The sequence below is a fragment of the Mustela erminea genome, chromosome 7 (assembly GCF_009829155.1).
Source record: "Mustela erminea isolate mMusErm1 chromosome 7, mMusErm1.Pri, whole genome shotgun sequence".
NCBI classification, from domain to species: Eukaryota; Metazoa; Chordata; class Mammalia; order Carnivora; family Mustelidae; genus Mustela; species Mustela erminea.
Genome location: NC_045620.1, coordinates 69,034,243 through 69,048,346, shown reverse-complemented (window position 1 = coordinate 69,048,346; position 14,104 = coordinate 69,034,243). Strand labels below are relative to the sequence as shown.

At 34.2% G+C, this 14,104-nt stretch overlaps 1 protein-coding gene across 5 annotated transcripts in view; it reads right to left on the bottom strand.

Moving 5' to 3' along the window:
- Positions 1–317: 317 nt before the first annotated feature.
- The window catches only part of FOXN2 (forkhead box N2), a 67,407-nt gene continuing 53,620 nt past the window's right edge, over positions 318–14,104 (bottom strand). For all 5 annotated transcript variants that reach the window (XM_032352048.1, XM_032352047.1, XM_032352046.1 and 2 more), the window contains 2 exons: positions 7,162–7,230; positions 318–4,628 (listed from right to left, as the gene is read on the bottom strand). In XM_032352048.1, the coding sequence (XP_032207939.1) occupies positions 4,105–4,628; positions 7,162–7,230 (593 nt within the window). In that variant the 3' untranslated portion in view covers positions 318–4,104. The remainder of the gene's footprint in view (positions 4,629–7,161; positions 7,231–14,104) is intronic.

Genomic DNA, 14,104 nt, shown 5'->3' with positions numbered 1-14,104 from the left:
TAATTTCATTATCTGCACAATTTTTCTTATATTTCAAAATATCTCATATGCATATGAAAAAATATATATGAAAAGTTCATCTTCAGGAAGAGAATAATTAACACTATTTTAGGTTTCAAAATTACTAAAATGGCCTGTAAAAACCAGGAAAAACAACACTTTAAAAAAAGACAAACATTCTGAAATTAAAACTTTATTTTTCATTTGTGTGACTTCAACTTTGTACCACCAAAATGGAAATGGCATGTGTATGTATAAGTAGGAGCCACTTATATCTACACTACCCACCCCAAAAGAACAGAGAAAGTACAACAATGTTATAAAACAAGGTTTATTCTGCAATACTTTATCATAATGAATTGCATCTCTTTGGTAAAAATAAACTTTATAAACATTTTAATAATCAGAGATTAGATACAAAAACTAAATATCTGTTAGGTTGCTTTTAATATGAGTGAAGACTGGCAACTGAGAAGTGGTTCACTTGTGACTGGTCATCTACTGGCAGTTATAACTCAAACTCAGGGCAATTTTTATGCTACATTAGAAAAGAGGATAAGGAAACCAGTTTAACAACTCAAATTTCTTGAATCAGAAAGCATTACACTTCATTTAAAAATAAATAATAGTTACAGTGAATTGGCAATTATACATTTTTATACACTATATGATGGCAACATAATACTTGAAGCACTTAGTTTAATAAGAAATGTACAACAATTTTAAAAACAAGTTTTGAAAATGGCACTGGCAGTTAGATGCAAAAAAATGTGCTTTAAGAAAAAATGGCAGGTATAACATTAAAATACTCTACTTTGTCTTTCAATAAATATTTTGAGTACATCATTAACATAGTGAAGTAAACTTTGTTTAAATCAAAGCTTACACATTTCAAACTAACAACAACAACAACAAAAAACCTGTAAAGTATATGTAAACCAGAAAGCCTTTAATTAAATGCTATGGTCTTCAAAATGGTTGTTAAGTTACTGTAGTATTTAAGACAGAAGTCTTTATAGCTTTGTGAAGTATTCACATCTGTTGGTTAAATTGCTAGGAAAGGCCTCCTGGTCTATGAAGACACACACATTCCCTCAACGCTTTCTCTACCTTTGAATTCGTGCTTACATATATTTAACTAACCACCTAGTATGACCCCTTTACATAATGCCACAGAAAGTAGCAAAAGAAAAAAATATATATATTCTAAACCTTATTATATACAGGGGTATCTACATTAAGAGAAGTCATGCTGGCTCTAGGGAGGAAAGGAAAGGCTCAAAGGTGGAAAAAAGGAGGCAATCCACCAATAATTAGCTTTTCCATGAATACAAGTAATGTTTTCTTTCTCTGAATTTGATAGGTAAAATAAAATATCAATTTAGTAATAATATTGCACAAACAAATTTCAAAAATCTATATTCAAGGAACACTGATTCTATTTGGGATGTGAAAGATAAAGATTAATTGTGCTGACTCAAAACTTTCACTAGATATCTATTATAAACTGGAATTGGCTATAACAATTTGTATTGATGTAAGGCAAATTACGTTAGCTTAAATCACAGTCTTAAAATATGCTGGAACATATATAACCTCTCTGGGACTGCCAAACTGTTTCTATTACAGTATAATTTCTTGTTAATATATTATTAGAAATACAATTTCCAGTCCATAGGACTTGAAATGACTTTCCTTAATTGGGTGGTTATTAGCCATGTTTTTATCTCAACACACCTGAGGAATGGGATCATATCTATGGAAGTAATAATGAGGGAATCATAATTAAAAAGCTACTTCCCCTTGAAAATAACTGCTTTGATAAATCAGCAAATGGAAAGTGATGCACTGAATTCTGTATAAGAATTGTGTAGAATATTATTGTTATTTATATTAAATGAAAATAATTTTGAAGATCCCTCTTAAAGAGGGAACAACTCTCCCCCTCCTTAGAACATTTTCCTCTGCTTACGAAGAGTAATTATCTAATGGACAGGAACCAGAGAGAACATCTGTGGTACAGAATTTCAGTTGAACAAAATACACTGGAACCAGATCACTGAAACACACTTTTACTAATTTCTATCAAAAGGGCCACTGTGAACAGCTTTAAGATATTGTTATTAAAGTGATTTTTATAATCTGTGTGCTGTTTATACTGTGGTATAAGCATTTTTTTGTGTGTGTTACAGTCACTGTCTACAGCAAAAGGTACCAACTTGGATTAGCCATTTTCTGTAGTAGATGTGACATGTATGAAGAAGGAAAAAAAAAAAAAACCCAAATACCTCATCCTGCATACTTAAGAACTATTTTTCATTATCAACAAATTTAAAAATTACTGTATTTCAACAGCACCGATACTATTAACATGCCTATTCAAGTTCATTTACAATGAACATGGAAACAGGACAGGTAATATTAATGTTGTTATCCCTGGCTTAAATTTTTGCCAATTGAAAAAGATGTTTTCCATTATGCTTCTCATTCAACAGTTTTGCCCAAATAAAATTTACAAGTTAAAATAAAAGTATCTCTTAAAAAAATAAATCCAAGAAAACGTTTTAGTCATAGAAACAGCTCAGAACCAACCCAAATCATGAGCCTATGTATCTATGTGTGTATGTATGTATGGATATACGAAATTATCAGGAAAATGAAAACAAGTTCATTGTTATAAAACAGAATGTACCATGAGACAAGACTAAACTTTTGGAAAGTTGCTTCCACCACTGTAAAAATATATACATAATGAGTAAGTTTAGTTTTATTAGTATCCTGTGTTCTTTCTAAATAATAAAGTCAAACCATAAAAATGATATGGAAAAATGTCTCACAGAAGCAGATTTGTTCAAATACTTAAAAGCCTTAGCGCACCTTTGGAACAGCAATATAAAATCTTTTAGCATGGAATAAATGGCACATATATTATAACTGCCTCCCCCAAAGGGTATACTGTATAAGATTTAATTGTATATGAATTTTGAAACTCATGAAGGTACTTTGTCTCTATAGTTTTGTTAAATCCTTTTAAATTTAACTAGGAATACATATAGACTTAATTCATACAAACCTTGGACGGAAGTTTTTTCCTAAATGATCTATCTTTATTTAAAAGGACATAAGTAGTAACTATTCAAAATATTTCTATTAGATTACACTCCATTCCTACTACAAAAATCCCAGAATGCAGTCCATTTAACAACACATGAAAGATTCTCTTATTGCAAAAAGTGTGTCAAAATGGGTGTTAACCCCGTAACACACTTTATGGCTATATCCTCTCATTGGATTGTTTCTACTCAACAAAGACAGCTAGTGGCTAAAATTCAAACAATGGTTGCAAAGCACTTTGGGAACAAACAAAAGGCCCCAGTAAATGTTATGCAACATCTGGGAAGAAAAAAAAAATCAAAGATAATATTGTAATAGGAATTGGAGTATTCTTAGACGAAATTTTACCACAAAACTGACTTTTCTAAATTTTAAGAACTCTTTGCTGTACTTCCTGCCTATGTAACCAAAAGGAGCTTTTGAGACATCTAGGACCTTTTCCAATTTATATTCAAGTTTTTCCATGCTTCAACAAAAAATAATTAAAAACAAAAATTAAGACAAAATAAAAAATCAAAATCTCATTCTACTGGGTTGCATGTGTCCAGAGAGAAGTATGTGAGAAAGACATCAGCAACATTTTTGGCTGGATCAGCAACTATAGCTAATTACAAATGATTGGAAAGGAAAATGAGAAAAAGTTACAGAGTTGCCAATTCTTACACTTTAACATATTAACAGAATAAAAGATACTTCCTACAAGTTTTAAGACACAGGCTGTGGATTTTCCTATAAAAAATTTCCAAATTTTAAAGACACTTATCACAAAAATTAGCTTTTAGGACTTGGCATCGTATCTATGGTTGGACATGGTCCTAACAGCAATTATTTAATAAAGATTAAAACAAATGTTTCGAAATAAACAGGTAATTAGCACCCCTCCCCCACCCCAAACCAAAAGAAGTCCATTATGGCTTTGATATCCCTTGTAAAGAGTTAAGTAGAAGAGTATTGCCACACTTGAAAATAATTTCACACTAATAAGTATTTCTATTTTTTCCGCTGCTTTTGATTTTGTGTCTTTGCAGTACTTATTAGGGAACCCAGACACGTACGGATTCCAGCAAGGTGGAGCAGAGATCCAGCTGCCTCTTTGAGCTCCTCATCAATTTCTTGACATAACTGTTTGCGCATCTTTTTGCCTGGCTGTCCTTTTTCAGAGGTATCTGCACAAGCCTGTGATGCATAGCCACTGTCTCCAAGAGGATCATCTTCATAATCAACATCTGTATCTTCTTCACTGCGAAATCCTTCACTGCCATCACTTCCCACATGGCTACTCTTTGGGATAAAATCATATGCCTCATCCACAGAGGACAGAGAAGACACGCTAGACCTGGATGCACAGCGCTGTGCTGCCATGCTACTTGCACTGTAATTGTGGTCTTCTTTTGGATCAATGCTCGTGGCCAAAGAATCACTCTCTTGCAATCGCACAGTACTGGGATGATTAAATGCATTGCTGTAACTCCTCTTTTTTTGCATTGCTGTTTTAAGAGGAAGAGGCTTCTCACCTGTGGAAAAAAACACTTCCATCAGTAGGTCAAATGCATCTGATTGCCAAGAACAGACCATTTAAACGAGTAGTGAGAGTTTTAGGGTTAGTAAAGTTCTGTAGGTTTTTGTTCACTTGTTTCTTTTTTTACTTAGACATTATATGCCATCCTTTGGTTAACTTGGAACATTTTAAAATCACTTAATGATATGACTTGACCTTTCCAGGAAAATTATAATTATTTTGAGCTGTTTGTAGAGAATGCCTCAATAAGAATGTACCACTGTTGAGCTAACCATTTTCTTATTGATATTTAGGTTTTCCCAATTTTTCACTATGAATAATATTGCAATGTGAATCCTTCTAGATGCCTCTTCTTACACATATGCAAATATTCTTCTAGAATAGCAAGAAACAGATTTAAGTAAAAGGATATATACATTTTAAATTGTAATTGGTTTTTTTTTTTTTTAACAGAAGTATAGTTGACATACAATCTTACATTTGTTTTAGGAGTACAATATAGGGATTTGACAATTCTAAACATTATGTAAGTAAAGTCAACATATAAAGTTTTACAATATTATTGACTCTATTCCCTATACTGTACTTTTCATCCCCCTGTGATTTATAACTGGAATTTTGTAACCTCTTAACTGCCTTCACTTATTTCACTTATCCCTCCACCTTCCTTGCCCCTGGCAAGCACCAGTTTGTTCTCTTGTAAGTCTGTTTCTGTTCTTTCTTTCTTTCCTTCTTCCTTTCCTTCTTTCCTTCTTTCTTGATTTTGCTTATTTGACAGAGCACGCACACACACACAAGTGTACAAACAGGAGTGGCAGGTTCCCCGCTGTGCAAAGAGCGTGACATGGGGCTTGATCCCAGGACTCTGGTATCATGCCCTGAGCCAAAGGCAGATGCTTAGCTGACTGAGTCACCCAGGTGCCTGTTTTTTTGTTCTCAGGATTTTTATTAATTTGAGAGACAGAGAGGAGTGAGGGGAAGGGTGGAAGGGGAGGGAAAGGGACAAGCACACTCCACATGAGCATGGAGCCTACTCAGGGCTCAATCTAGGACCCCAAGATCATGACATCAGCTGAAACCAAGAGTCAGGCACGTAATGGACTGAGCCACCCAGGCATCTGCTTTTGTTTTCTGTTTGTTCATTTGTTTTGTTTTTTAGATTCCATATATGAGTGAAATCATATGCAGTTTGTCTTTCCCTGGCTTTCTTTCACTTGGCATAAAACTCTCTAGGTCCATTTATGTTGTCAAGAGTGGCAAAATTTCATTCCTTTTTTATGGTGGAGTAATATTCCATTGTGTATATATATCACATTTTATCCATTCATCTACTGATGATGGACAGAAGATGTTTGCTTCCATACCTTGGCTATGCAAATAACGCTGCAATAAACACAGGGGTGCAGGTATCCTTTCAAATTAAGTGTTTGTTTTTTCAGGTAAATACCCAGATGTGAAATTACAGGATGGTATGGTACTTCTATTTTCAGTTTTTTGACGAATCTCCATACTGTTTTTCATAGTGGCTGCACCTATTTGCATTCCCACCAATAGCAGGTTCCCTTTTTCTCTACATTCTCATCAACACTTGTTATTTCTTACCTTTTTGATACTAGACATTCTAATTAGTAGGAGATTTCACTGTGGTTTGATTTGTATTTGTGGCTGGTATTTTCAAATTGTGCTCCAAAATGGTTGTACTAACTTACATCCTACAGTGTTCAACAATATTCAGTTCTCACAATTAAAACCTAATATTATCATTTTAATTTTTCATAATCTCATGGGCAAAAAAAGTAGTATCGCAGTATTGTTTCATTTGGCATTTCCCTGTCTTCTAGAGAAGCTGCATATCTTTTCAAATGTGTGTTTCCACTTTATTTCCTTCCCTGAGACCTGCCTAATTCATATATTGGCTTTTCTGAATATCTTTCTTATTTCTTACTTGTAGAGTCCTTTTACATATACTCAATATTAACCTTTTGTTTATTATATACATAGTAAAAAAAAATGTTCTCTCAAGTGTTTTCCTTGTGTGACTTTTCTTACAAATACCTTTTGTTGTGAGAACTACAGAATTTTGATGTTTAAATTTACCTATGTTTTCTTTTATGGATTTTGCACTTAGTATCTAAAGGGTTTTTCAATTCCAAGGTTATAAATTTCTTATATTTTTCTTATATTTATATATATTTATATTTCTTATATTTATATATAAATTTCTTATATTTTGTTATTTATGACTTTCATTTTTACTTTTAAATTCTCAACTTTAATTTCTACACATGCTATTTATTTCCTTGTTTCCTGGTCCATGTAAAAATATCACAGTATTAACTTCAATCTCATAATTGCTCACATATATTAATGAAAATACAATAAAATGGAAACTAAGTAATTCAAATGAAAACACAATTTAGTTAGAAAAAACAATTCTGCCTATAATATTTAAATATTTTATATTCTAAATTACATTTGAAAAAGCACTCACAAAAATGTATTTTAGGAAGAATGGCATGATTGCTTACATTCTAAAATTCCTTGTTCTATAGAAGTATTTAAAAGCATCATTGCAGTGGCAGCATCAATATCAGATTCTGAAAAAGGAAGAGAGTAACAATATTAATGTTCTTTATAAAAGAGAAGCTATTATAAGTATTTGTAAAGGTAACCAGTGTTAAGATTTGGTATATATTCTTTTACTTAAATACATACACACACACACAAAACAAAATGAGACATATTTGTTCACTTAAAATTATGAACAGTTTATGGGGTGCCTGGGTGGCTCAGTGCATTAAGCCTCTGCCTTTGGCTCAGGTCATGATCTCAGGGTCCTGGGATCGAGCCCTGCATTGGGCTCTCTGCTCTGCAGGGAGACTACTTCCCCCACCCCCGCCACTGCCTGTCTTTCTGCCTACTTGTGATCTCTCTCTCTCTGTGAAATAAATAAATAAAAATCTTTAATTAAAAAATTATGAACAGTTTTGTGGATAGTATCGAGTAAAGGAGAATTGAGAAGTACAAGATAATAAAATTTCTTACGATTTTCTTAGTAACATTTTTTCTCTAGCTTACTTTAGTGTAAGCAAACAGTATGTTATTCATAAAACATACAAAATATGTGTTCACAACTGTGTATGTCATCACTAAGGCTTCCAGTCAACAGTAGACTATTAGTAGTTAAGTTTTGGGGGAATCAAGTTATACATGGATTTTCAACTGTATAGGGGAAGGAGGCAGGGGGTCAGCACTCCTAACCCCTGCATTGTTCAGGGGTCAACTGTACTTGACTAAAAATGTACATTAAGGCACTATTACTTTTTAGAATTTTTACCTTTTAAGAAAAAGATTATTTGAGAGAGAATGAGACAGAAAAAGAGAGGAAAAGAGGGAGGGTGCAAGCAGGTGGAGGGCCAGAGGGAGAGAATATTGAAGCAGACTCCCACTGGCAGGGCTCAATCCCACGGCCCATGAGACCAGGACCTGAGCCGAAACCAAAGGTCAGACATCCAACCAACTGAGCCACTGAGGTTCCCCTACACTTTATAGCATGTAAAAAATATCTTTATCTGTGTGTATCTGCAGTTATGAAGTACTGCATTAATTACATACTGATTACAGGAGTTAGAAATATGTATATTTGGTCAGTCTAGATCATGTGAGTTTACAAATGCTAAATAAATAATTACTGCTGGTACAAAAGTATTAGTCATGTTTTTAATCATAATTATCTATGAGCCCACAAGTACTAGAGACTTCGTAAGAGGTCAAACATAATTATGGATATTCCATAAGAAAAATGAACTTTAAAAGGCTGGTAAAATCAGCAGGTTCTACTCCAGATAAAGTTATTATGCTCTCATATCACTTTTCTGATAGAAGTTCCTCTCCATCTTGGTGATCTATTATTCTGAATAACTGTAATTAAATAAAAGTAATATGGTATAACCGAATGTGAAGGAAAAGTTAGAAAATACTGAGAAATCTTAGATCATAAAGATGTTTAAAATAAGATTCAGATTATGAAACCTCCCATTTCTATCTCAAAGCTAGAAAATTTTTATTATCCTAATGTTCTCCATTTTATTTGTAATACCTAATTATAAAGTTATTTTAGATAGTAAAGCCATAAAAATATTGACTTCTCCTCTCCCCAACTTGACCATAAACTCTGTGAAGACAGAAAAAGTTACTGTTACTGACTTTACCGAACAGACTTAAGTAAATCAGAAGATGGTTGTTATGAAGAAGTACATAATATCACTACTCTTTCCCCTTCAATAAACTGTGACCTCATGAAGCAAGAATCTCTATGAATGCCTTCCCAATTAAGGTAGGAACCTGTCTTATCTATGTTCCACAATCCTTGGAACAACAGTGGGTCCTTGAAAAATGTGTAAATAATAAAGTATATGACCTCTTTGCCCTCCTTTCCTTAGATTAAACTAATTAGCACCAAATTACTGATGTTGGGTATCAATGGGCTTGGCATGTTCTGAGTATTACTAACTCATCTAATCCTCACAGCTTTATGATGTGGGTACTATTAGTATTTCCATCTGAAAAATGAAAAAAAACAGACATGGACAGGTCTTTAGGGGAGGTGGGGCTTGAACCTCTCTATAGCCTACTTCTAGAACCTAGGCCTTCAATTTGTACTCTATCAATTATCAATCATTAATACTTGTATCCATGTATCCATGATTAGAGCAGGAAATTCTGTGCGATTTACAGAATATACTGGAAATTCTGTATTCTGTTATTCATTCAATAAAATGAGTATACTATTATGAGCTAGACATCATTCCAGGCTGTGGGAATACAGCAAAAAACTAAACAGGAAAACCCCTAACCTCTCAGAATACAAAGGAATAATTAAAACACAGTATGTTACAAGGTGACAAATATAAGGGAGAGAAACTAAGCGGAAAGGGGGATAGAGAGTGTTAGGAAGGGTGACTGCACTTTAAATACAGAGGTTAGAGAAGGCTTCAAGAAGCAAGTGTTGAGCACAGATTCAGGGAGATGAGAAAAAGAAGTCATGTAGCTATCTGAAGGAAAAGTATTTCAAGGCAGGAAGAACAGTTAAGTAAAAAGATTATGAACAACTGTTTCTCATGTCATGGCCATGAAAAGATCTCTTTTAGAGATCTTTTCTTTTAGAATGAGACCTGACTATAATTTGATAGAGTTCAGTATTCCAGTCTTTGAAGAAGAAAAGGTGCAGACTCCAGGCCATATTGTAGCTCTGTGTGAACTGGAAAAAAACAAGTCTGCCTCCAGGTGAATGCTTCCCTGTGTGAAGGCACACAGCTTGAAGACTGGAGCGTGGGCTGAATTTCAGACCCCACTCATTGCCTCAGCCAAGTGGCCTTGCACAGGGGACATCTTGCATGGCGTTATATAAAAGCCCTGACAGAGAGTTTCCTGTTCCAGGAAATAATTTGTCTTTTAATAAAAAAAAGGGCTACCTTGTCACCAATTTCATTAAGTAAAAAAAAAAAAAAAGGAAGTGATGCTGAGGGAGAATCTAACTCAGAAAAGCATTATAATGAGGAAACAATTTCAGAAAATTTATAATCTTACAAATGAAGTACCTATAAAATCTTAACAAAAAGATTAGTGTATCTCTAGCTTAACTTCCTATAGAAACTTCCATTAGAATTCAAGGAGTCATGTTTCTTAAAAATAATATCTAAAACTAAAGAAAATTGGTGAGCCTTATCTGGACAACATTAAAAAGCTGCATGAACACCACTTCTCTTCTTAGTTTCCAAATATTTAATGATAACACAATTAGATACTATTTTTGTAATAGTAGGAGGACAGGAAAAGTGTACCTTAAATGCATTTATTTCTTGTAATAGATTTATTATAACCAAATTAATTTGAACTCTCCCACATGAAATTAACTTTATGAAACCAAAAACTTCCCTGCAAAACGATTTTATCTATGTGTAATTTGTTTGGTTTCAAGCATTTTAAGGATGCTTCCCATAATGACTTGCCAATTAACTCTAGAAAAATGTCTTCACTCCAAGAAAAATGGCCCCAAACACTCGGTAATCAAGCATACCTGATTACCAATTATTTGTCCAAGGTACAATCTTGAACTTTTTAGAACAAGAAAACCAAAAACTCTCTGTATAGATTTTACAATTTTTATTTAGAGTACTCAATCTGTTTTGGTATTAAACTGAATACTTAGTTGTTTATTGTCACAACTGAAAACGCTTCATGCTATTTTTTTCACTGATAATACTTTAAGCTATTTAAAATGTAGCTCTGTTTTAAAAGACATACTATTACCTAGCATATCCAGTTCATAATGAATAAAAATTTGGTTCTTTTATAAGTTTTTTATAAACATTTTCTCTGACGCTATTTAGAGTAAATAAATAATTCATTTCTAGTTGAAAGTCATTTGTCATTAAGATTCATGAGAGCCATCCAAATAGTGATTAAAAAAGCCAACTTAGTTCAAAGTCATATTATTTTTCTTTTTTCCTTCATAGTTCTGACTGGAGTTGAAAACATGCTACTGATTTAATATCTGATTCCAACAAATTTCTGTCCTAAGTGTTAATTTGTATGTCCTGGTTTATAGTTTCTTAGCCTTGATGCTGGGAAATTACTAATAATAACTGAGAAAAAAATTCTAAGACACTAGGTTCACCTATGTGAAACTAAGGGCTATTACACAAACTGACAGGTCTCTGTCACCTGATTCTCAATCCATTTGCTTAAGGAATGATATGAGAACCATAGAGGCAGAATTTAAATGATTATAAGCTCAGTAATAACTATAAGGACTTCCTAGCTCTATCAAAGCTAACATATACATTTATAAAGCATTCAAACAGAGAAGCTGTCTCTTGTGATTCTTTAATAGAGGAAAGCAATTTTGATAAACTGCCAATACTGTAAGCTCCTTGGACCACTGGTTTAGTTTCATTTCTATTAAGATAATAATTATGTTGGGGTGCCTGGGTGTCTCAGTGGGTTAAGTATCTGCCTTTGGCTCAGGTCATGGTCTCAGGGTCCTGGGATCAAGCCTGCTTCCCCCTCTCTCTGCCTGCCTCTCTGCCTACTTGTCTTCTCTCTCTATCAAATAAATAAAAAAAAATAAAAATAGATTAAAATTATGCTAATTTAGAATCTTAAAATTTGAATCTAGATTTGTACTTAGCCCCTAACATCATCATTAACCATCTAAAGTTTATATTTATATATATAAATATGTATATTTTTATATATGTAAATATGTATATATTTATATATGTAGATATATATTTATATTTGCAGTATACTATGACTTCAGTATAAATACTACAATTCAGTAAAGTTCCATTTTTGTCATCTTTGCTAACTGATGTATCCTTGTGCCTAGCCCACAGGTATGCTCCATGAATATTTCTTAAGCAGATGAATTTATTCTAAATCCACAACAAACCAAAATATTGACAAAAAAGATTTTGTTTTGCTATCTCAGTAAGAGATCCCTGTGCCTCCCGCCCTCTGTTATAAACTACTGTAACATATACATTGGCATATAAAATTTGTCATTGGTGAGCAAGAAAGACAACTAGACTTTAAACAAACTGCTATACCTACTTTGGGTGATAGTAACTATTTCTGGAGTTTCTACACCTAAACAAGTTCTCCTGTTGCTCTTATGTGTTTAAACGTAGCTTTATTATAATGATTAGTAAAGACGAGTCTGTGAAGTGAGAGATAAATCTAATACTGGATTCTAATACTGGAACTCAATGACACCTAAGTGACCTTTATAAAACACAAAACTGACAATGTTGCGTCCTTCTTTAATGTGCTTCAGTAGCTCCCCCAGTGCCTCATACCTAGTAGGAGTACAGGTTCTGGTATCAGAGTTTCTGCATTCCTTCTATGCCTTTTACTAGTGATGTGGCCTTGAGAAAGTTACTTAATCACTCCAATCTTCTCCAAACTTTACTTGTAAAAGTAGGTAACAATACCTCAAAGAATTATAAGGACTAAATGAGATAATGCATTCAAAGTACCATAGTAAGGAACTCAATGCTAACTAATGTTGTAATTATATAGAAGGAGTTCAACACATAATGCTAAGTAAGTTCTCCGTGACTTGACTAATGCTCGCTTAAACTTCTTCATTTGGCTTGCACATGCTAAATGATCACATCTACAGTCAGTGGGCCAACGCTGCCAAATTGTCTTTTATAATCCTAGGGTTCAACCACACTCACTGGCCTGCAGTTCCTAGCAGATACCCTCCAACAAGGTCAAGTATTTCCCCAACTTCTGAGGTCCAGCTCAAGCACCACTTTCTTTTCTAAGGGGCCTTTCCTGATCTACCTCTAAGCTTACTTTGCCAACTTACTTCCTTTTTTTTTTTTTTTTTAAAGATTTTTATTTATTTATTTGACAGACAGAGATCACAAGTAGGCAGAGAGAGAGGAAGGGAAGCAGGCTCCCTGCTGAGCAGAGAGCCCAACTCGGGGCTCGATCCTAGGACTCTGGGATCATGACCTGAACCAAAGGCAGAGGTTTTAACCCATTGAGCCACCCAGGCGCCCCACCAACTTACTTTCTTTTTCCCCAAAGTACTCTGCATAACCTTGCCAACCTTTTTCAACTAAACTGTATGGTTTTTGAGAATAGGGTCCGGGTCACTTTTATCTCTGCATATCCCAAAGTACTCACACATTGTTTCGGCACTATGTGGGAAGTCAACAATTACTTGTAGAATAAACAGTTGAATGTTTAGTCCATTTAGCATTGTTTTTTCCCCAAACTTTTCTCTAGAAATAACACTGAGAGAAGAAAAAGCAAATTTCCTCTTAAGTCTAGGCCCTAAAGCAACCTGATTTAAATATATAATTTTCTTAAGTTTTTGTGTGGTTTTGTATTTTCTGCTAAAACTCATGAGAACTGTATATTCTATTCCACAACAGGCCTGCATTTGTTTTAACCTGGAACTCCAAGCCCCCATGTCCCCAAGCTTAAGACTCACCAGTATAGAGATGGAGGGAAGTAAGCTATTAGCAGCACTGGAGAGGTGACGCACCATATGTCTAAGTCATTAGATGAAGGAGAGGGCTACTATGCTCTAGTTATAAAAAACTGAGGCTAAAACTAGCAGGAGAGGGGTGCCTGGGTGGCTCAGTCAGTTAAGCAGCTGCCTTTAACTCAGATCTTGATCCTGATCCTGGAGTCTCAGGATCGAGCCCCGTTTCAGGGTCCCTGCTTGGTGGGGAGTCTGCTTGTCCCTCTCCCTCTACCCTACCCCCCAGCTCTCTCTCTCCCAAATAAATAAATAAAATCTTTTTTTAAAAATTAAAAAAATAAAACTAGCAGGAGAAAAAACTGTAGAAGTGTCTGCTCACCAAAAGCAGCAGCAGAATCAGGACAGAATGAAGTAAGAGCAAGAAGAGATTCTAAATAAACCCAGAATTCACAAAGAAAATGTTC